Source organism: Mobula hypostoma, chromosome 27, assembly GCF_963921235.1.
Source record: "Mobula hypostoma chromosome 27, sMobHyp1.1, whole genome shotgun sequence".
NCBI lineage: Eukaryota > Metazoa > Chordata > Chondrichthyes > Myliobatiformes > Myliobatidae > Mobula > Mobula hypostoma.
Window position 1 is genome coordinate 30,366,269 of NC_086123.1, and position 23,370 is coordinate 30,389,638.

At 42.7% G+C, this 23,370-nt stretch overlaps 1 protein-coding gene across 1 annotated transcript; it reads right to left on the minus strand.

Moving 5' to 3' along the window:
• Nucleotides 1-2,493: 2,493 nt before the first annotated feature.
• On the minus strand, nt 2,494-11,736 carry LOC134338519 (transmembrane protein 17-like). Its single transcript, XM_063034407.1, has 4 exons — nt 11,619-11,736; nt 6,573-6,676; nt 4,513-4,626; nt 2,494-2,793 (listed from the first exon to the last, which is right to left on the minus strand). The coding sequence occupies exons 1-4, from the start codon at nt 11,734-11,736 to the stop codon at nt 2,494-2,496; spliced, it is 636 nt and encodes a 211-aa protein (XP_062890477.1).
• Nucleotides 11,737-23,370: the final 11,634 nt, after the last annotated feature.

A 23,370-nucleotide genomic window follows, 5' to 3' on the forward strand; every position in this document is an offset into this window, starting at 1 on the left:
ATGTACCCAATGACTTGGCCTCCACAGCTGCTCATGGCAACAAATTCCACAGATTTACCACCCTCTGACTAAAGCATTTTCCCCGCATGTCAGTTCTAAAAGGACGTCCTTCAGTCCTGAAGCCATGCCCTCTTGTCCTAGACTCCCCTACCATGGGAAATAACTTTGCCATATCTAATCTGTTCAGGCCTTTTAACATTTGGAATGCTTCTATGAGATCCCCCCTCATTCTCCTGAACTCCAGGGAATACAGCCCAAGAGCTGCCAGACGTTCCTCATATAGTAAACCTTTCATTCCTGGAATCATTCTCGTGAATCTTCTCTGAACCCTCTCCAATCTCAGTACATACTTTCTAAAATAAGTTGGAAAATTAAGTTTGGTTAACACTTCACCTGTGGATTTACTGGCATCATCTATTATGTCTAATGCTCCCGATGTGGCCTCCTTTGCATCGGTGAGATGTGTTGTAAATTGGGGGATCATTTCATCGAGCACCTCTGCTCCATCTGCTAAAAGTGGAACTTACCATTAAAATTTTTGATTCCCATTCCTGTTCCGGCATGTCATCCATAGCCTCCTCGTGTGCCAAGATGAGGCCACCCTCAGGGTGGAGGAGCAACATCTTATATTCTGTTTGGGTAGCCTCCAACCTGATGCATGAATATTGATTTTCCATCCCCTTCCCCCTTTCCTCTATTCCCTGCTTATCACCTCTCCCTGGGTTCTCTCCTCCTTCACTTTCCCCTATGGTCCACTCTCCTCTCCTATCACATTCCTTCCTCTCCAGCCCTTGACCTTTCTCACCCACTAGGTTTCATCTATCACCTTCTGGCTATCCTCCTTCCCCTCCCTCCACTTTTTTATTCTTGTGTCTTCCCCATTCCATTTCTTGAAGAAGGGTCTCGGCCCAAAACGTAAACTGTTTATTCATTTCCAAAAATGCTGCCTAACCTGCTGAATTCCTCCAGCATTTCACAAACAAGGGAAAATCTGCAGATGCTGGAAATCCGAGCAACACACACAAAGTGCTGGAGGAACTCAGCAGGCCAGATAGCATCTATGGAAAAAGTACAGTCGACGTTTCGGGCCAAAACTTTTCAGCAGGACTAGCCTGAAAATGCCGACTGTACTTTTTTCCATAGATGCTGCCTGGCTAGCTAAGTTCCTCCAGCATTTTGTGTGTTGCTTTGGACTTCCAGCATCTGCAAACTTCATCGTGTTTAAATTTGGTTCAGACTGACTTGAAGAATTATCATTCACAGCAACTGCCACTTAAGTTAGAGGTCTGTGAGTGGAATAGTGATTTGTAATTGTAGTGACGGTATCAGCAGAAAGTATTATTCACAATGAAAGTATGTTATTTCATTACATGATTCTGGCTATCCATTTCACTGTGGATTTGAACCACTATCAGAGACAGGGACAGTTATCTTAGTAAGATGTTGCTCCCAAACAAGACAGAATCAGTTTACATGCAGTACTGGCATTTGTTCTTTCACTTATATGTGACTGATGGATACTTTCTAGTGGAACACTGCCTTGTTTCTCTGATTTCTGTGTCTTAGGCCAATGCACTGGATTCTCCATTTTCTTCTCCTTTGTCATAGATTTCACAAAGACTGTCAATGTGTTGAGTGAGAGAAGGGGGAAAGAGATGCAAAAGTATCTTGTGTTTAGGTATGAACAAAGAGTTAATAGGAATAACCAATGATACTAACCTCCAGTAACCGGTTCTCAAATATTTACATATATTTCCATACATTTACATCCGAGTTGGTGTGCTCCAGCAAAGGCGGTGTGCAATGGTATCCGGGCTGGAGATAGCGCTGCTCCCTTGTATTCGCTCGGCCAAAGACAAGCTGCATTGTGGTGGACCGCAGATTTCTGCAGCTCGGGTCAGGACTCTTATTGCATGGCTGTATCTTACTACGCTTGCTATCTTGTACATGCTTTATGCCATATGTGGCTGTTGGTACTGTGTTTTGCAACATGTCCCCTGGGTAACACTGTCTCGTTTGGCTGTATCATGGATATTTATGTGAGGTTGAAGACAATTAAACTTGAATTGAATTGAATTTACGTATTGGTGACACACCTCTTAGGTCTAAAATAGAAGTCAATGCGTGGAATCATACAGGAAGATATTGGATAAAGGAAGGAAACTTGGAAAATGTCTGTGATATACAAATCAGAAAAAAAAATCATAAATGCAATGCAAAGAATTTAATGCTAATGAAAATTTCCCACAAAGGAATAATTTTATTTAAAAAATTCTTGGGTCAATTATTCTACTAACAGCATAGATTCATATTTCTTCATGCAATTTAGTACAGATCAGGTGATGAAATATTCTTTATTACTCTGGAGAGGTCAATGTTGCTACAACAGGTGGCTTTTACCTGAGAAATGGCAAAGAAGCCTGGATCTCCACATGGTGGCAATGCCAACTGGATCAATTGTAAGAGTTAATGCATTTGAAAGTCCTTGGCCTACTACACAAGGAAAATAGAACCGCTCCCAAATGGAATACCAGTTTCTTGACTTCTTTTGTGCCGTTGAGGATACTCTGGCTCCTGAAACTGTTGGAGGTAGAAGCGTTTTGTTAGGTGATTCGTCATTTCCCTTAGGGCCCGGAATCCCAGAACCAACTCAAAAACCAGGAATATGGAGTAGATAATATTCATACCCCTTTCCAGGGGTAGGATGATGATGGATTCATCGGTGAGGAGGAACAAAATGATGGGTAGCTGGATGACAAAGGACAGCAACCAAAATCCAGCTAACTCTGGCAGCTGTAGGATGAAAAGAAGAATTTGAGAAGGTAAGAAATATAAGCAGGAATCTATGTTTTTTCCGTCGCTCAGGTAAGATCAGGGCTGATATTGTAACTTAGTGCCACTTTCTCACATTAACTCTATATCCTTTAATTTCCAGTATATCTAAATCCTAATGAGATGAACAAAAACACATGCACACTAGTAATGTCTATTGTTTTTAAATAAGATTAAAGGGTTCTCTTACTGCAACAAGCAGTAGGGGAATCAAATATAAATTCATGTAAACAAACTGAATATATTGGAGGAACAAAGTTCAGAGTAAGTTTGTTATCAAAGTACGTTTGTACATATATGATACCACACTGAGATTCATCTTCTTGTGGGTGTTCACAATAATGTTACGAACCCACAGGTTTTGTTTACTGTGGACTGTTGCTTTAAGCGCCTGAGTGAGGCGGGACTATGACGTTAGTTACAGGCTGCTGCGAACTTAAACTCATATACAGAGAGCGACCTTCAGGGGGAGGGGGACAGGGAGGGGGAGAGGGAGACAGGGGAAACTGGTAGCTTCAGCTTGTGGCATCTGAGACTTGGAACCCTCTTATGCCCACAAGGGTGGGTTAAACATCGGCACGGAGTGCATAACGAATGTGTGACTGTCACTTCGTACAATCCATAGGAGTGGATTTTTTGGGGTATCTTGTGAGACCACTTTTGTAGCCCTTGCCTGGGTATGTGGTGTGGTAAGCACTGGACGACGATATTCCCGTGACAGGTCACTTTCAGTGATAATTCGTATGTGGATTTGGAACGGCACGACGGACAAGATCTACGGTGACTATTATCTCATTTTACCATCGTGGAATCTGTGGAATACTTCGCACTTGCCTTTTCTCTACATTTCACCTTGGGTTACAAATATCTCTCTCCCATCATTTTATTTTGTGGATTACTGAACTTTCCTACTTTACCATCTCAAGACTCTAAACCTTGTTTCCCCCAAGCTCAATCGTTTGGGAGTTATATTTACACACATACCTACACATAACATGTTAACTTTTGTTTATCTTGGTTAAGTTACTATATTATGAGTAGTTATTGATAAAGATAGTGGTTTTAACATCAAAACCAGACTCGGTGTGAAATCTCTTGCTGCTGGTTTGTTTCTAGAACGTTACAGTTCGTAACAGTATACAAAAAAAGACACCATAGAATCAATGAAAAAGTGCACACAACAGAAACAGACAAAAAAACCAATGTGCAAAAGACAACAAATTATGCCAATGCAAAGAAGAAAAAGTAAGTGATAAATATTGAGAACATGAGTTATATAGTCCTTGAAAGTGAGTCCATAGGTTGTGGAATTAGTTCAGTATTGGGGTGAATGATATTATCCTCTCTGGTTCAAAAGCCTGGTGGGGTGGGACCTAATGCTCCTGTTCCTGAGAAGAGGATAGAGGTCCTTGATGGTGCACGCTGACTTTTACGTGAGATGCCACTGGGAAACTTAGGAAGCTATTAAATAAGAACTTGTGTTTATAAAACATGCCAGGGAGCCAGAGAAAATAAATCTCATCTGAACTTTAACTGGGCTTTATTAGTGTATAGACATACACATCATTCAATCGAGGGAGCACTTGCTGAAATAGCTGGAGCATTTATCCTTTGTGCCACAGGCTAAAGATGCAGATACAAAAAGCATTTACAAATAACTATGATTTATAATTTGCTTACCTTTTCTTCCAAGTTTCCCATGTAGCCCAGACACAGACGAATACTTTCAGTCACTGTGATAATTATTACAGCAGCCAGCAGTAGCCATTGGTAGTATCCTGGCAACATGTTGTACTGGTTCAGGGAGGCAATGCGGAGAAACAAAAGTTAGGCACTAGAAAAACATTCTTTTCTATTTAGTTTGCTCTATCAATCACGATTGAGAAGACTTTCAATCAGGTTTAACTACAAGGAAGAGAAATATCTACCTTGCAATATCAAAGTTGCTGGTGAACGCAGCAGGCCAGGCAGCATCTCTAGGAAGAGGTACAGTCGACGTTTCCGGCCGAGACCCTTCGTCAGGACTAACTGAAGGAAGAGTTAGTAAGAGATTTGAAAGTGGGAGGGGGAGGGGGAGATCCAAAATGATAGGAGAAGGCAGGAGGGGGAGGGATGGAGCCAAGAGCTGGACAGGTGATTGGCAAAAGGGATATGAGAGGATCATGGGACAGGAGGCCCACGGAGAAGGAAAGGGGGGGGGGAAGCCCAGAGGATGGGCAAGGGGTATAGTGAGAGGGACAGAGGGAGAAAAACGAGAGTGAGAGAAAGAATGTGTGTATATAAATAAATAACGGATGGGGTACGAGGGGGAGGTGGGGCATTAGCGGAAGTTTGAGAAGTCAATGTTCATGCCATCAGGTTGGAGTCTACCCAGACGGAATACGCTCTGTCCGCCAGAGAAAGCAGGATCTCCCAGTGGCCACACATTTTAATTCCACATCCCATTCCCATTCTGACATGTCTATCCATGGCCTCCTCTACTGTCAAGATGAAGCCACACTTAGGTTGGAGGAACAACACCTTATATTCCGTCTGGGTAGCCTCCAACCTGATGGCATGACTATCCGTTATTTATATACACACATTCTTTCTCTCACTCTCGTTTTTCTCCCTCTGTCCCTCTCACTATACCCCTTGCCCATCCTCTGGGTCCCCCTCCCCCTTTTCCTTCTCCCTGGGCCTCCTGTCCCATGATCCTCTCGTATCCCTTTTGCCAATCAACTGTCCAGCTCTTGGCTCCATCCCTCCCCCTCCCATCTTCTCCTATCATTTCGGATCTCCCCCTTCCCCTCCCACTTTCAAATCTCTTACTAACTCTTCCTTCAATTAGTCCTGACGAAGGGTCTCGGCCCGAAACGTCGACTGTACCTCTTCCTGGAGATGCTGCCTGGCCTGCTGCGTTCACAAGCAACTTTGATGTGTGTTGCTTGAATTTCCAGCATCTGCAGAATTCGTGTTGTTTACCCTGCAATATACTTTGTTTCTGTATTGCGACAATCAACAACTCTGTTGTTAACTGACCTAAGAACTGTGTCTTCATGGCCCTTGCTCAGCCCTCCCATCATTTCAGTTTTTATCTCACCCTCTCTCATTCACCACCCTATTATCCTTTTCCTTAACCTTTGAGATCTTTTTCAATTGCCTAGTCCCGCATCCCACCCCTTCCAGTCACTGAGGCTGGGTTTTTCTACATTTGGTTCTTAGTTCTCTCTTAACTTGAAGGGCTTTTACCCTCCATCCAATGATTTCACCCAGTGTCTGGAAATTCAGAATGGATATTGAGTAAGTTTCTGAATGGTTCTGTTGCTGATGATAGTGTTGGACTTTTAAATACTCAACAACACATCTTCAGTCAGTGGAGAGAAATAAGTAATTTCTAAAGGTAACTACATTCTGCTGACTATATTTTCTGGAGCAATTGCCATGTTGTTGGAGTTCCAATCATGAATTTTGTTTGCTGCAGCTAAAATAGCCCCTGTAATCTGTTTGTAGGAGACCATCGTTTCAATTATCACTTTCCCTTGGTATCAAGGATCACTGCGTCCCACTCCAGTATTGGGGGCACTGAGGTGCAGAGTGAGGTCAATATGGGGCCTCTTTATGTTTAAATGAAATCCGTTTGTTGATTGAGCAGGCTTTGCAAAGGAGAATATTATCTATGAGTTCTGCTATAAATTCAATGATCTTAAAACTTGTTGATTGTCTTAATGATGTCAATAATATTTACAACAAACTCTCACCTTAAGATGGATCATAACCACTTCTGACACCCACCAGAATGGAAAGAAGATGGCATTGAAATACAGTGCCATCTGTAAAGGGAGGCTGGACACTGTCTCATTAACTGTTAAGAGAAAATAATGAATATCCAAACATTTTTTATCATGCTAATTAGCAGACAAATTTATTAAGCCAAAATAAATTTATATGTAAATCCCAATATATACTAATTTGGCATTAATTGTATATGAAAAAATATTCAGTGAAGTTGGTGAAAATGTGACAAGCAACCAGTAATAATAATCAACATAATTTTTATCCTGTACTTAGCTTCTCAATCCATTTAATAATCTTTTCAATTGTTCAATTTAATATCAGAAAATGTATACAGTATACAACTTGTAAACCGTACTCTTCGCAAACAACCTGAAATTCTTATTTTTCGCAGACATCCATGAAACAGAAAAACCCCAAAGAATGAATGACAGAAAAATGAACCCTTGCATGCACAAGCAGCAGTGAAAGCACCAACCTCCCCCCCCCCGACTATCCACCATCCAAGCAATAGCAAAACCCCCAGAGACCATGGCTTAGAGTCCATCAAAACAAAACTGCTGTCCATCCCCAACACTTGGGCATCTCACATCTTCTACAATCAAATTATTTTCATAAATATATTTGTATTCTGTTATATAAACAAAAACTTATAAGCAGTAGGCCATTGAACTGATATTCTCCTTTAACATTGCATATTATTAATATATTTTAAAATTTAGTTTTCTGAGACAGTGTGTTAACTGATGATCATGCATCCTTCAACCAACATCACCATGAGCGGATTTTCTAAAATTTTGCCATTAATGGAGATAAATTTGCAACATCTTGTGATCAACCAAGTACAGCATCCACATCAAGGTGAGGCTGTGTTCTGTCCACACTCTTTTATGGGTCAGAATGCTAGCACATGACAGAGAGTGACCTTGCCAAGCTGTCGTCATTCCACACCACGAGCCTCCAGAAGATCTTCTGTATTTTCCGTCCAAAGAAGATCTCCAACCACGCTCTAGTCCTTCAGTGTCACCAGGAGAGCATGAACACAATCGTCATGAGGAAATGCTGGAGATGGATTGGGCATGAGATGAGAAGAGAGGTCAATTCCATCATCAAGACAGCATTTCATTGGACTGGAGGAAACGCGGGAGACCAAAGACTTGGCGCCGTACCATAGGGGCAGAAATGAGAACCCTGAGCCACACCTGAGGCACAATAGAGAAGATGTTCAAGGACAGAGATGGAGGACCTTCATCACTGCCCTAAGCACCAGCAGCGTAACAGGCAGTAAGTAAGTGTGGAGATAAATTGATTATTGATTTTGTCAATGAAGCAATCACAACTACAATTTAGAATTAAATGATTTGTGTCATACCAACAGAAGACAATTATAAATATAAGTAACATACATCAAAGTTGCTGGTGAACGCAGCAGGCCAAGCAGCATCTATAGGAAGAGGCGCAGTCGACGTTTCAGGCCGAGACCCTTCGTCAGGACTAACTGAAGGAAGAGTGAGTAAGGGATTTGAAAGCTGGAGGGGGAGGGGGAGATGCAAAATGATAGGAGAAGACAGGAGGGGGAGGGATAGAGCCGAGAGCTGGACAGGTGATAGGCAAAAGGGGATACGAGAGGATCATGGGACAGGAGGTCCGGGAAGAAAGACGGGGCGGGGGTTGACCCAGAGGATGGGCAAGAGGTATATTCAGAGGGACAGAGGGAGAAAAAGGAGAGTGAGAGAAAGAATGTGTGCATAAAAATGAGTAACAGATGGGGTACGAGGGGGAGGTGGGGCCTTAGCGGAAGTTAGAGAAGTCGATGTTCATGCCATCAGGTTGGAGGCTACCCAGACGGAATATAAGGTGTTGTTCCTCCAACCTGAGTGTGGCTTCATCTCCACAGTAGAGGAGGCCGTGGACAGACATGTCAGAATGGGAATGGGATGTGGAATTAAAATGTGTGGCCACTGGGAGATCCTGCTTTCTCTGGCGGACAGAGCTTATTCCGTCTGGGCCCCACCTCCCCCTCGTACCCCATCTGTTACTCATTTTTATGCACACATTCTTTCTCTCAATCTCCTTTTTCTCCCTCTGTCCCTCTGAATATACCTCTTGCCCATCCTCTGGGTCAACCCCCCCCCTTGTCTTTCTTCCCAGACCTCCTGTCCCATGATCCTCTCGTATCCCCTTTTGCCTATCACCTGTCCAGCTCTCGGCTCTATCCCTCCCCCTCCTGTCTTCTCCTATCATTTTGCATCTCCCCCTCCCCCTCCAACTTTCAAATCCCTTACTCACTCTTCCTTCAGTTAGTCCTGACGAAGGGTCTCGGCCTGAAACGTCGACTGCACCTCTTCCTAGAGATGCTGCCTGGCCTGCTACGTTCACCAGCAACTTTGATGTATGTTGCTTGAATTTCCAGCATCTGCAGAATTCCTGTTGTTTGCTTTATAAATATAAGTATGTAGTTCTTGCACTTCAATATACAGCATCTACTGACTTTCTCATGTTTATGATTTGCTGCTTCACTGTGAAGTCTTGAGGGATGCCTACCCTGAAGAAGTTTAAATCTTCTCTTTGACGGCAGTTCAGGGAAACCCTCTCTCACTGCTCCCCCTCTGTGATCTCTGCTGCTCTCCAACTCCTTGCTTCACCTATCACCTTCCAGCCAGCCTCTTTCCCCTCCTCCCTTCCCTCCTCCCTTCCCTCTCAGTTCTGAAGAAACATCTTGGCCCGAAATGTTGACTGTATACTCTTTTCCATAGATGCTACCTGGCCTGCTGAGTTCCTCCAGCAATTTGTGTGTGATATCCATGTAAAGGTGTATCTAACTTATAAAGCATTGCTGTATTCACAAGTTCTCTTTCCAAATTCAGTGTTCCACCATAAACTCTCCATAAAACGTAAAAGGATCTTTGGTAGCTCATGGTTTATATATATTACATCTTTATATTGGGGCACTCGTGTTTTGAGGATTGCAGTTATTGCCAGCATTTACAATTTTTGGATTGTTAATGTCATGTCCACGCATGGGAGTTGGCTGTAAACACTCTTAATTATTCTTTATATCTTGTTAGAAAAATTCACTCTGTGTTGTGTAGGTTTGGTCATCATTATGAAACAGTTGAACACATTCTATTACAATGTGAAGCATATAAGGTTGAAAGAAATCAATTGTAGGCCTCACTACTTTTTTTAGATTATGAGAACACTCAGTCCTCTTTTATTGTCATTTAGAAATGCATACATGCATTAAGAAATGATACAATGTTTCTCTGGAGTGATATCACAGAAAACAGGACAGACCAAAGACTAACACTGACAGAACCACATAATTATAACATATAGTTACAGCAGTGCAAAGCAATACCATAATTTGATGAAGAACAGACTATGGGCACAGTAAAAAAAGAAGTCTCAAAGTCCCCGAGTCGATCGACTCCCGAGTCCCCGATAGCCGGTGGTAAAAGGGAGAAACTCCCTGCCATAAACCTCCAGGCACCGTCAACTTGCCGATGCCTTGGAAGCAGAGGACCACAGCCGACACTGAGTCCATCCATCTGAAAACTTTGAGCTTCCGAAGTTTCTTTGGCGGTTGATAGTTTTCAATTAAAATCTTTATTAAGTTATGGAATTGACTTTAATTTAATTCACAGTAATGTCTTTCATTACTTACAATCTACTTTTTGGGGTAATTTAGTTTTCATTTGATAAAGAATTAGTATGGGTTTTATTTTCCAATTCTGTACACCTAATGCACCATTAAGTTGGACTGCCAACTGCAATTAAAAGTTAGAAGAAGAAGACTTGCTCTCGAGTAACTGCAGGTATGCCAGGAAGTATTTAGATTATTGCCAGAATTGGTCCTCATGTGGCAGTCAGCAGTAAAACAAAGAAGCTTGCTGCTGAGCGTGGGCAAAGCTGCTCACAAAAGCCAAATGATTACTGTGATTGATTTCTTCTCATTTCCAGTGCTGTTCTCTATTTGTTATTCAAAGCGATTGCTGGTGTCCACCAACTGTGATTTCATCAAGCAGTTTAAGCAGCCATGAACCATTCTCGCAGGTTGTGGCAAAACAGACAAAGAGAGCAACGTTTTGGGCTAATATTTTCCAGTGAAAGGTTGAAATGCATGTGGATAATTAAAGTAGAATGTGAACTTGAAATTTGAGCTGAAATAATACCTTTAAAAAAAAACAGATGGAGTTACAATCAACAGATGTGTTTTTGAGGGCCACGAACTTTGTCAAACAGTAATTATGATTTACGGTAACTATGATTAGTTCACCAATAAAAACTCACTTACATGTCTTGTATAGATGAATCAGGACTTTGCAATACCACTAGTATTTAAACACTTAATTTTTCTTGTCAATTTAATTCATCTGTCCTAGATTGTACTGGTGTAAACTGTTATGGTATGCACCCCACTGCACTAGCCTCCAGGATTTAGACGTTCCGATTCTCCTGAGTATGGATAGCTGGCAGAGTCCCTTTAAAAATTCTGGCCTGCTCCACTAATTGGCGGCCATGTTTTGGTGCCAAGATTTGGATATTTAAAGAGCACCTGGATCGTAAGTTCAGACCTCAATTGCCAGCTCAGCTTTGGTTCAGTCTGCGATTGCGTTTAGGATTTCTGTCTCGTTGGATTCTCGTCTCAGTCTCGAAATTGTCTCCAATACTCCAGCACTTGGGGCCTTACCATCCTCGTCTAGGCCTCTCATCACAGAAAACTGTGTACATCATTAACAGTGGCTTTATAATTTCCATATTAAACTATCAAAATCACAAAGATGTTGTCAGTTTTTTTGTGTAATGTCAGATGTTTGACTGTCATTACAGCCGCAAAATGCAGACCATTATGAAGGAGGTAAGGAGGTCCCTATTAAAGTGTTAAGTATTTACTTATCTTTGGATTTTTCATTACATTGTGCATGGCAGTTCTTCCTATACACCGGCATTTTCAAAGGTTGTGTTGAAAAACTACATTTCTCAGTTGGATGTTTCAAAAAATGTCTTACCTGGGATATTGTTGAATGCATCGCCACAGTCTCGAGTTTTATTGCTGATAAAAAGGGTACCAGTGAGATTGGTCAGATTCTGTCTGATATTATGAGGCAGAGAAGAGTGCAGAGACATAACTGTTTGAAGGAGGATCTACTCTGCCTGCATCAAATCCTTTAAAATCCCACTACCATCTGCTTAGATACGCTAATCCTTCAATAGAAGCGTAGAAAGATGAAAAAGGCATCAACGCTACACATACAATGAAATAATTTTCTGTACAGACTTTACAATGTTCAGCTAATTATTTGCTGTTTTAAATTATTCCAGCTAATTTCTATTTATAAACCTTCCACAAAACAATGTCATACCCATTATTTTTGGAATTTTATAAAATGTTAAACATAATCACATGGAATAATTTTCAAATTTATACATCATATTTATTATTAAGAAGCTCCAGTGACCAAGTGTACTAAGTTTAAGGAGTTATTAAGAAATATATTTATAAAATTTTCACTAAAGCCTCTGAAGCAAGTAATGCATGATTTAGTATAATTGGAGATTTCTCCTGTTGATTATTTCAGCCGGTAATTTAACTTGTGGATCAGGTCAAGATGGTGCCAGTGAACAACGTGACCAATGGCCACATCCTTCAGGCAGTACACAAAACCACTTCTTTTTTTAAAAAAATATAATTCTACTACTAAGCTACATGTGATTGGGGCCCGTGATTTACATCTTGATGGTGTGTTTTTGGGCTAGCACTTTGCTGTCTCCGAGGGAGTTTAGAGAGGTTTGGAGTGGAGTGTACGGCCCGGAGGCCAAGAAGTCTGGAGACCATGATTGATCCATTTCTCGCCGATTAAAGCGTCGAGCAAGATTGAAATCAACTAGGATGAGAGCGGTAGGCAAGCAGATGTTCAGCACCATCGATCTGCCTTTGACCAGTCTCCCTCTCTCTCTTGCTCACTGCTGCTGGAGAAAGGTGTTGGAATCTTGGATCTTGCTCATGGTTTGATCAGTGCTGGTTGTGGACTGTATTTAGAGGACTCTGCAGTTCATGGAATATGTCTTTCTGGTTTCTGGTTACTTTTTTTTACTGCCATTTTGTGCAATTTTGAATGGGACGAACCGGCTCTGTGGCTGGCAGTCAGCAAATTATACAAGGATAAATTAAACAGAACTGAGCTAAACCGAACATTCCTAGACTGTTTCAGGACTCTACAGTTTGATGTTTAATACTCTGTGTGCTATTTACTCTTTTTTTTTGTCGCTTGCGTGATTTGCTCTATTTTTTTGCATGTGGGTGTTTGATGATTTCTTTGAACGGGTTCCATGATGTTTCTGTTTCGTGGCTGTCTGTGGGAAGACAGATCTCAGGGTTGTACAGTGCATACATATAATAAATGTACTTTATGTTGTAGCATGAACAAAGTCACCTGAGACAAACTGAACCTAGTGGGTATAGAAGTGTTTATTCATCAAAATGAACAGCTATTCGAGACACTCCTGGAAGTAGAGGCCTGCTTGACCCAATATTACATGACAATTTTATATGCAAAAGATCAAATTAACAGCACAACAAGTCTATAGTTACAATGTATCTACAATGCTTCCTTTGCAGTACAGATAGTTTTCACACACCCTTCTTCGCACCCACACCCAAAATGAATATTAATCCCCACTGACTCTGGGCCACATTCATGCAAATGCAGGTAACTGATGTCTAAGTGGAGTGCTTTTTTGTTTGCAAATGACCCCTAACCTGCAGCTCCAGGAAACCCACCGTTCTGAACTGCATTTTAAATTCAATCTGCAATCCTCATTCAAATCTGAAGAATAGCTGCTGTTGAAATTAATATTTGTTATATACCCTAACTCCAGAATACACCTTAACTTTCCTGCATCCAACACCGTGGCCTTCTATGATACTGTCATACATTACAGAAACAGGCCATTCAGCCCAATTCATCCATGCCAAACAAGATGCCCAACTATGTTAATCCCATTTTTCTGAATTTTCCCCATCTCTCTCTATTTCTATCTAAATATTGTACCTCCCTCTATCAGCCCCTCTGGCATCTTGTTCCATATACATACCTCATTCTGTGTGAAAAACTTGCCTCTCTGAAATCGTTTAAGCATTGCTCCTCTTACCTTAAACCTGTCCTCTAGTTTTACATTTCTCTACCCTTGAAAAAAGTGTGAATATCTCTCCTTTCAATGTGTCTTGTAATTTTATAAGCCCTGTAGGGTCACCCATCAGCGAGGAGAGCAATCCCACAGTGTGTGCTGACAGACGATTGAACCCAGGTGTGGAGTAACAACAAGCTCCCCTGTTGAGACAGAAAAACTGAGTTTATTCATCAGAACGCCAACTGAATATCAGTGGCTTGACTGAGCTACACCACAAGACGAATCAAACTCGAAACCTGAGATAAGTGCTAATTGGGAGTCCACTTTAAAAAAAATCACAGTAGGCTGAAAACCCATGTCAGTCAAAATATACTTGGCAAGATTAAACAGAAAGCACAGGATTTAAGAACACTAGATAAGACAACAAAATAACAAATACAGGTGCAAGTCGACAGGGCTCATGACACCCAGTCTATCCAATTTTTCATTGTAACCAATGCCCTCCATTCTAGGCAAATCCTGGTTGAATCTCTACTGCATTATTTCTAGTACTACCAGATCCTTTCCACAGAGTGGTGACCAGGACAGCACACAATATTCCAAGTGTGGCTTGCAGAGCTGCAATAAAATGCCCCAACATTTTGTACTCAAATCGCAAGAAAACGAAATGCCTCCTTCACAACCCTATCCACCTGTTTTTCCATTTTCATGGAGCAGTGAATTTGCACCCTAAATTTCTCCTGCACATCAATGATCCTAAGGTCACTGTCACTTCCTGTGTATCTCAAGCTAGTGTTTGACAACTTTATGCAAACACAGTTCACAAATAGTAGCTTAAACAAGCACCATTGATAATAAAAAAAATTATTTGTACCTTAGCATTTCTCTATAACTTTCAATGGCTTTTAAAAAGCAGCAGTACATACAAGGAATATTTTTAATTTTCAACAAATCAGAGACAACAGGTAGAATTCTTATAAGGTGCTGGCAATGAGGATATATTTTTGGTGGCAGGGCAAGTTGAGAAAACATTCAATAAATATAAAGGATCCTGGGCTTCAAACATAAAAGTATTCTCCTAGAACACTGGTTAAGTAGAGTACTGCATACAATTTCTGCGACCATACATTCAGAGGATTTTGAAATGCTTGGAAAGGTGTGAAACAAAATTTACTGGAAAGGTTCTTGAGATTTCATATAAAATAGAAAAGAAAATCTGGGCTATTGAGAGTAGAATTGATACACGTTTAACATCTTGATAGTCTTTCATAGATTAAGTAGAGAGAAACTGTGCCTATTAATAGTGGGATATGACTAGAAGACATAGGAGCAGAATTAGGTCATTTGGCTCATTAAGTCTGCTCTGCCATTCCATCATGGCTGATTTATTTTCCCTCTCAACCCTATTCTCCCGCCTTCTCCCAGTAACCTTTGACACCCTTACAAATCAAGAACCTGTCAACCTCTGCTTTAAATGCACTCAATCACTAAGCCCCACAGTTGCTGTGACAATGAATTCCACAGATTCACCATCCGCTGGATAAAAAAAAAATCCTCATCTTGTTCTAAAGAGAGATCTTTCAATTCTGAGACTGTGCCCTCTGGTCATAGAACTCCCCCACTATTGCAAACATCCTCTCCATATTCATTCTATCTGGGCTTTCCAATATTCAACGAGTTTCACTGAGATCCTCTCTCATTCTTCTCAACTCCAGCGGGTACAGGCCCAGAGCCATCAAAAACTCTTCATACATTAACCCTTCATTCCTAGCACCATTCGTGAGAACCTTTTCCAGATCGTCTTCAATGTCAGCACATCTTTTCTTAGATAAGGGGCCCAAAACTGCTCCCAGAACTTTAAAGTGTGGTCTGAACAATGCCTTACCATTACATTCTTGTTTTTAGCTCAGCATTACAATCCTGCAGAAGTCCTAAGTCCCTTTGCACCTCATGTTCCAAATTGATTCCCCATGTAGAAAATAGTCTACACTCTTTTTGTTTCTACCAAAGTGCATGACCATACACTTCCCTACACGGTGTTCCATCTGCCACTTCTTTTCCCATTCTCTCAATCTGTCCTTCTATACACTCCCTGCTTCCTCGCAGTAGATGTCCCTCCACCTTGTATCATCTACAAACTTGGCCATAACACGACCAATTCTGTCATCTAGATCATTAACATATAATGTGAACAGAAGCGTTTGCAACACTAACCCCCTGTGAAACATCACTAATCATTGCAATCCAACCAGAAAAGGCTGCCTTTATCCCATTTTTTTGCCTCCTGACAGTCAGTCAGTTTATGCTAGTATCTCTTATCTTGTTTGGCAGCCTCAAGTGCAGCACCCTGTCAAAGGTCTTCGGAAAATCCAAATAACACATTCACTGACTTTCCTTTGTCTATGCTGCCTATTATTTCCTTAAAGAATTCCAACAGTTTTGTCAGGCAAGATTTCCTCTTGAGGAAACTGTCGTTTCCGATTAGCCAGACTCTGAAAGCTTGCACTCATTCCTCAATCATACTTTATTTTACTTGTGCACAAGGAGAACAGAGAAATGTCCCATTTTTTTTTCAGAACTGATCAGCAGTTAACTATTTGGTAAACCGTGTACGTTTGAACTCCTTATTTGTAAGATTAATCACCATTCACCACGGAGGTGTTAAAAGTCAATAGAAACTACAAGCTAACAACTGATCAACACACACACAATGCTGGGGGAACTCAGCAGGCCAGGCAGCATCTATGGGAAAGAGTATTGTCAACATTTTGGGCCAAAACCCTTCTGCAGGGTAGATTGAAAAGTTGGGGGGAGGGAAGAGAGAAACACAAGGCGATAGGTGAAACCTGAAAGGGGAGAGATTATGTAAAGAGCTTGGAAGTTGATAGGTGAAAGAGACAGAAGGCCATGGAATTAAGAAAATGGAGACGGTGCACCACAGGGAGTCGATGGGCAGGCAAGGAGATAAGGTGAGAGAGGGAAAAGGGGATGGGAAATGGTGAAGGAGAGGTGGGGGGCATTTCTTCCATGGCCTTCTGTCTCTTTCACCTATCAACTTCCAAGCTCTTTACTTCACCCTCACCTTTTTAATCTACTTCTCAGCTTTTTTTCTCCAGTCCTGGTGAAGGGTTTCAGCCTGAAATGCCAACAATACTCTTTTCCATAGATGCTGCCTGGCCTGCTGAGTTCCTCCAGCATTTTGTGTGTGTTGCTTCGATTTCCAGCACCTGCAGATTTTCTCTTGTTTGTGATTAGCTAACAACTGATGATACTTCAAAATTAGTAAAACAGTTGTCTCTGAGTTGTTGTGTGAGTTTCACAAACTTCCGTTACATTCGTATAAGACCATAAGATATAGGAGCAGCCTTTTAGCCCAAGACTGCTCCAGCATTTCATCATGGGTGATCTAATTTTCCTCTCAGCCTCAATCTCCTACCTTCTCCCAATATCCCTTCATGCCCTAATCTCGTCTTGTCTACAGTAGGTCGAAATGGCTTGGGGAATCTGTTGTGCAAAGACCTCCCTGCCCGGACATTGTGTGAACCCTGCTTTGCCACGACTTCCACAAAACCATGCTGACTTCAGCCTTTTTATGTCATGTGCCTATAAGTACCCTAAAACCTCATCCTTAATAATGGACTATAACAACTTGCTAACCACTTAGTCAGGCTACCTGGTCTATAAATGCCTGTCTTTTGCCTCCTTCCCTTCTTAAAACCGTGGAGTCAATGACTATTGGAGCGACTTGGATCTGCTCCAACTTGCACACTGGCGCTAAAGGTCCACAGTACATGACATCTCATTGGCTCTTCACTCAACCTTGGAACATCTTGACAGTAAGGATACATACATCAGGATGCTCTTTATCAACTACAGTTCGGCATTCAATACCATCATCTCCTCAAAAATAATAAGCTTCAAGGCCTTGACTTCAATACCTTCTTGTGCAATTGGATCTTCAATTTCCTCACTTGCAGACCCTAGTCAGTTCTGATTGGGAAAAAACATCTCCTCCACAATCTCCACCAACACAGGTGCACTACAAGGCGGTGTGCTTAGCCCCCTGCTGTACTGTGCTACTGGCTAAGCAGAGCTCCAATGCCACATGCAAGTTTGCTGATGACACCACTGCCATAATCCAAATCAAAAGTAGTGACATATCAGTTTATAGGAGCGAGATTGAAAATCTGGCTGAGTAGTGCCAGAACGACAACTCTTACTCAGGAGGAGGAAATTGGAGGTCCACGAGCCAGTCCTCATCAGGAGATCAGAGGTGGAGAGGAGAGAGTCAGCAATTTTAAATTCCTCAGTGTTATAATTTCAGAGGAACTATCTTGGGCCCAGCATGTAAGTGTTATTATGAAGAAAGCACGGTAGTGCCTCTACTTCCTTAGGTACTTGTGAAAATTCAGCATGACATCTGAAATTTTACAAACTTCTATAGATGTGTGGTGGAGAGTATGTTGACTGGCTGATTCACAGCCTGGTATGGAAACACCAATCCCCTTGAACGGAAAATCCTACAAAAAGTAGTGGATATGGCCCAGTCCATCACGGGTAAAGCCCTCTCAACCACTGAGCACATTTAATGGAGTGTTATCGCAAGAAAGCAGCATCCATCACCAAGGACTCTCATCACCTAGGTCATACTGTCTTCTTGCTGCTGCCATCATGAAGGTGGCACAGGGGCCTTAGGACTTGCAGCACCAGGTTCAAGAACAGTTTTTATCCCTCAACCATCAGACTCTTGAACCAAAGGAAATAATTATACTCAACTTCACTTGCTCCATCGTTGAAATGTTGCCATAATCTATGCTCATTTTCAAGAACTCATCTCATGTTCTTGATATTTATTGCTTATTATGATTATTTTGCAGTTTGATTCTTGTACACTGGTTGAATGCCCAAGATGGTGCAGTTTTTCATTTATGATTCTGTTATGATAATTATTCTATTATGGATTTATTATGCCCACAAATAAATGAATCTCAGGGTTGTACTTAGATAATAAATTGAGAATTTGAATTGATTAGGAAAAGGTCAAAGGTTGATTTGTCACTTGACAATATTCAGGAATGGTAACTAATGCACCTCATCTTCTGAAAGAGATGGCACCAAGGGCAACATCCACAAAACTGCTTCTTTCACATGTAGTTATGGTATTCTTGGAGCCTGGGATCTACAGTGTAATGGTGTGTTTTTGGGCCAACTGAGCAAACTGGTGCTTTGGTGTCTCCAAGAGGGTTCTTGGGAGGAGCAGGGCTTCCTTGAGGTCAAGAAGCTTGGGACAGGGTGTAAGCTCATGGTTGACTCCATTTCTTGCCAATTAAATGTCATGTGTGACGCCAAGCAGAGTTTGGACGGATGATGCTAATGAGAGAAATAACGGAAGACAATGGAGAAACATTCAAAATGCTAATGAGAGAGAAGGGAGAGATTAATGAGAAAGAAACACAATTCAGATATTGACAGACCGGTTGCTTTTAACCTGAACTGTTTGAAGTTTGATGGACAGCTGATACCCCAGCGGGGGGATAAAAAGAGCAGGTTTGATAAGGCATGAGACACACCACGAGACCCTGGAAAGAGCAGTGTGCCCCTACAAGTTGGTGGGATTGTGGAGGACCGGTTCGCGGGAACCGATCAGAGGCTCACAGGGTGTAAAGGTACGATCGGTGGAAACCTGGGGTGTGTGTCCGCCCTTGCCTGGGTGCCGGGTTCACCGCGGAAGAACGGTCATATCCGGAACGGAGGGGTCACAGTCGGTGACCACAGCGGGATTAGAAGACATCAAAAGGTCTTCCCGAAACCAACTGCGAAGACATCAAAAGGTCTGCCTGAAACCAGTTGCATCTCCCACTCTCTCTCTCTCCAACGGTACAACAACAGCGATTACTTCGAACTGCACTAAACTGAACTGAACTCTGCTTCACTTAAGACTGATCATTTTACCCCTAGATTGCGATAGAGCTTGGTTGATTCCTATTACCCTAGTTCTGTGTATATGTGTGTATTATCATTGCTAACCTGTTACATTTATATCTTTACGATTAGAGTACTGTATTACTTATTTCTTTAATAAAACTTTATTAGTTCCTAGTAAGCACAGACTCCAATGAGCGTTCCATTTCTGCTGGTTTGGCAACCCAGTTATGGGCTACGTAACATAAGTGGGGATCTCTTCCGGGATTTTGAACACCAAAATTTGGGACTGGGTAAATTGATTGGGTTAAAATTCCTGAAAGAAAGAGAAGGGCAAACAGCAGAAATGGGGATTGAGGAATTTCTAAAGGCGCCGACCTTGGAGGCATTAGAGGATGCCAGGAAATCAGAATTGGCGACTGTTGCAAAACGGTTGAATCTTTTTAAGGGGAAGTTGACAATGAGGAGAGTGGAGATGCACAGAGTTATCGTTGAGTATTATGTATCTAAAGGTGTGTTTCCCCACAGGGAGCTGGAGGTGGTGTCTATCAGCAAACCTGGTGGAGAAGCAGTGCAGCTGCAGGTGGAAAAATTGAGACTCGAGCACGAGTTCCGAGTCAAGCAGCTAGAACGAGAGGAAAGAGAGAAGCAATTAGAACGAGAAGAGAAGCAGTTAGAACTGGAGGAGAGAGTAAGGCAGTTAGAACAAGAGTGAGAGAAGGAAAGAGAGTTTGAGCTGGAGAAGTTAAGGATGGCGCTAGAGAGGGGCCAAATGCCGAACCAAGGTGGAAGGTTCAGGGCGACTCAGGAGGTTAGGTTGGTTCCCCCATTTGAGGAGGCTGATGTTGATCGGTACTTTCTACATTTTGAAAAAGTCGCTGCAAGTCAGGACTGGCCGAGGGACAAGTGGGCTGTTTTGCTTCAGAGCGTACTTAAGGGGAAGGCTCAGTAAGCCTACTCCGCGTTGTCAGCAGAAGAGGCCTAGAGATATGATGTGGTGAAAGAGGCTATACTCAGGATTTATGAGTTGGTCCCGGAGGCATACCGGCAAAGGTTCCGGAATGTGAGGAAGCAGTGGGGCTGCACGTATTTAGAGTTTGCCCGTGAGATGCAGATGTATTGTGAGTGTTGGTGCGCTTCGAAAGGGGTCACTGGAAATTATGACAGATTGCTACAGCTAATACTGATTGAGCAATTTAAAGGTTGTGTCCCTGAAGGTATGAGGCCCTATCTAGATGAGAAAGAGGCAGAAACATTAGCCGCAACTGCTAAGTTAGCAGATGAGTACGCGTTAACACAGAAAGCAAAGTTTACCCCGAGTAAGAGCTACCAGAAGGGTAGTCGAGAGGGTGGAGAAAGTCCACCGGAAAAGCCAGAAAGTAAGCTGGGGACTAGTGAGAAGGATAAGGAAGACAGGAAGCAGTTTGGTAGGAAGTCTCCTGGGGTCATATGCTATAATTGTGGGAAAGCCGGTCACTTTGCATCTAGGTGCTTTGCCCAAAAGAAGGAGACGGGAAAGGAAAAATGACGACTCCGACTGGCTATATTGAGCCGGCAAACAAACCACTAGGGGAGAAGAGGTCTGATAGAGTTCAGGAAGGGTGCGAGAAGTTTATTTTGGCCAGGTTGGCGTCGGTGAAGGAGGGGTCAAACCCAGTTCCAGTACGGATCTGGAGAGACACTGGGGTTTGTCAGTCATTGATCTTAAGGACGGTGTTAGACTTTGGTTCAGAGACCGAGATTGGGGAGGTCAGTGTGATAAAAGGCATTGGGAAAGGGATGAAGCAGTACCTTTGCACCAGGTACACCTAAAAAGTGACTTGGTCTCCAGACCGGTCATGATAGGGATGAGGCCCGAATTACGGATGGAAGACGTGGAGGTCTTACTCGGTAACGACCTTGCAGGTGGAGATGTGTACCCAGCAGTAAAGCTGACAAGCAAGCCTGCCAGGACTGAGGACCCGCCCATGGACTCACAGGTTTATCCCGTTTGTGCAGTAACTCGGCGCATGTCCAGAAAGGCTGCCGAAGCGAATGTACATTTAGCTGAGACGTTTTTACCAGCCTTGTACCAGGAGGGGTTAGAAAATGAGAAGAAGGAGCATAGTGGAGTGGAAGGAAGTGAGGGAGTTGAGGTAGATTTATCATTCGCGAGGAAGGAATTTATACAGGCACAGGATCGAGACGAGGAGCTGATGGTTTTGATGGAGACAGCTCTCTCCGAAGCAGAAATAAAATGGGAACCAGTGGGCTATTATGTGAAGGAGGGAGTACTAATGAGGAAATGGAGACCCCGTACCGTGCCCGCAGATGAGGAGTGGGGGGTGGTACACCAGGTGGTAGTGCCGAAAATGTATAGAGACAAGATTTTTAACCTGGCCCACAAGATACTCCTCGGTGGACATTTTTGGGTGAGGAAAACAGTCGGTAGAATTATGAATGAGTTTTACTTGCCGAACATGAGGAAGGATATTATTGAATATTGTAGACGGTGTCTTACGTCAGGTGGTAGGAAAGCCGAACCAGGTCCTGCCTAAAGCGCCCCTTCGACCGATACCCGCTTTTGGGGAACCTTTTTCCCGAATAACTGTGGATTTTGTCGGTCCCCCGCCCAGAACTGTGAGTGGGCGAGAGTATGTGATGACTATGATGTGCGCCGCCACCAGGTTTCCGGAGGCGGTGCCCCTGGCAAGCGTCAAGGCTCCCGCAGTGGTAAAGGTGCTTGTGAAATTTTTCACTACGGTGGGGCTGCCCAGGGAAATCCAGTCAGATCAGGGGAGTGTCTTCACATCTCACATATTCCGATGGATGTTGGATGAGATGGGAGCAAAGCAAATTTTGGCCTCCGCGTACCACCCAGAGTCCCAAGGGGCGTTGGAAAGATTCCACGCGACATTAAAGACCATGATTAAAATTTATTGTCAAGAGAACGCTAGGGACTGGGATGATGCCTTGCCTCTTCTGGTATTTGCCGTAAGGGAAACGGTTCAGGTCATTGGGGTTCAGCCCATTTGAGCTCGTCTTTGGTCATCAGCCCAGAGGACCCCTGACCTTACTGAAAGAGCAATGGTCCAGTCTGGCAGTACAAGTCAATGTGATTGACTATGTTTTAAAATTTCGTGAGAGGCTTAAAAGGATCTGTGACCTTGCCAAAGAAAATCTACGACATTCCCAAACTAAAATGAAACAGTGGTATGACAGACGTGCCCGCGAACAAATGTTTCAAGTAGGCGATAGGGTCTTAGTTCTGTTTCCAGTGGTAACCAACCCCCTCCAGGTGAGATTCCACGGTCTGTGCAAAGTGATTAAAAAGATAGACTCTTTGAATTATGTCATCGAAACGCCGGACAGACGTAAGCCAACCCAATTAGTACACATTAATATGTTAAAAGCTTACCACGATCAGAAAGCAGATCTAGTTAGTGTTATCACGAAAATTAATGAGGCTGGGGTGCCAAGTGATAAGGGGAAAACCCATCTTGAAAAGATAAATATGGTGCCGACCAGATTGGAGAACTCTATTGTTTTGGCCAACTTTGCTGATAGGGTCTCTCACTTAAACCCCGAACGGAGCAAGCTGCTGATAAAGCCAATTAACCCGCATGCAGATGTATGTCCCGAGGCGATGCAAGGGGACGGTATATGATGTTGTTGTCACATCAGACCAGCCTATTAAGCAACACCCCTATAGGATGAACTTGGAGAAGG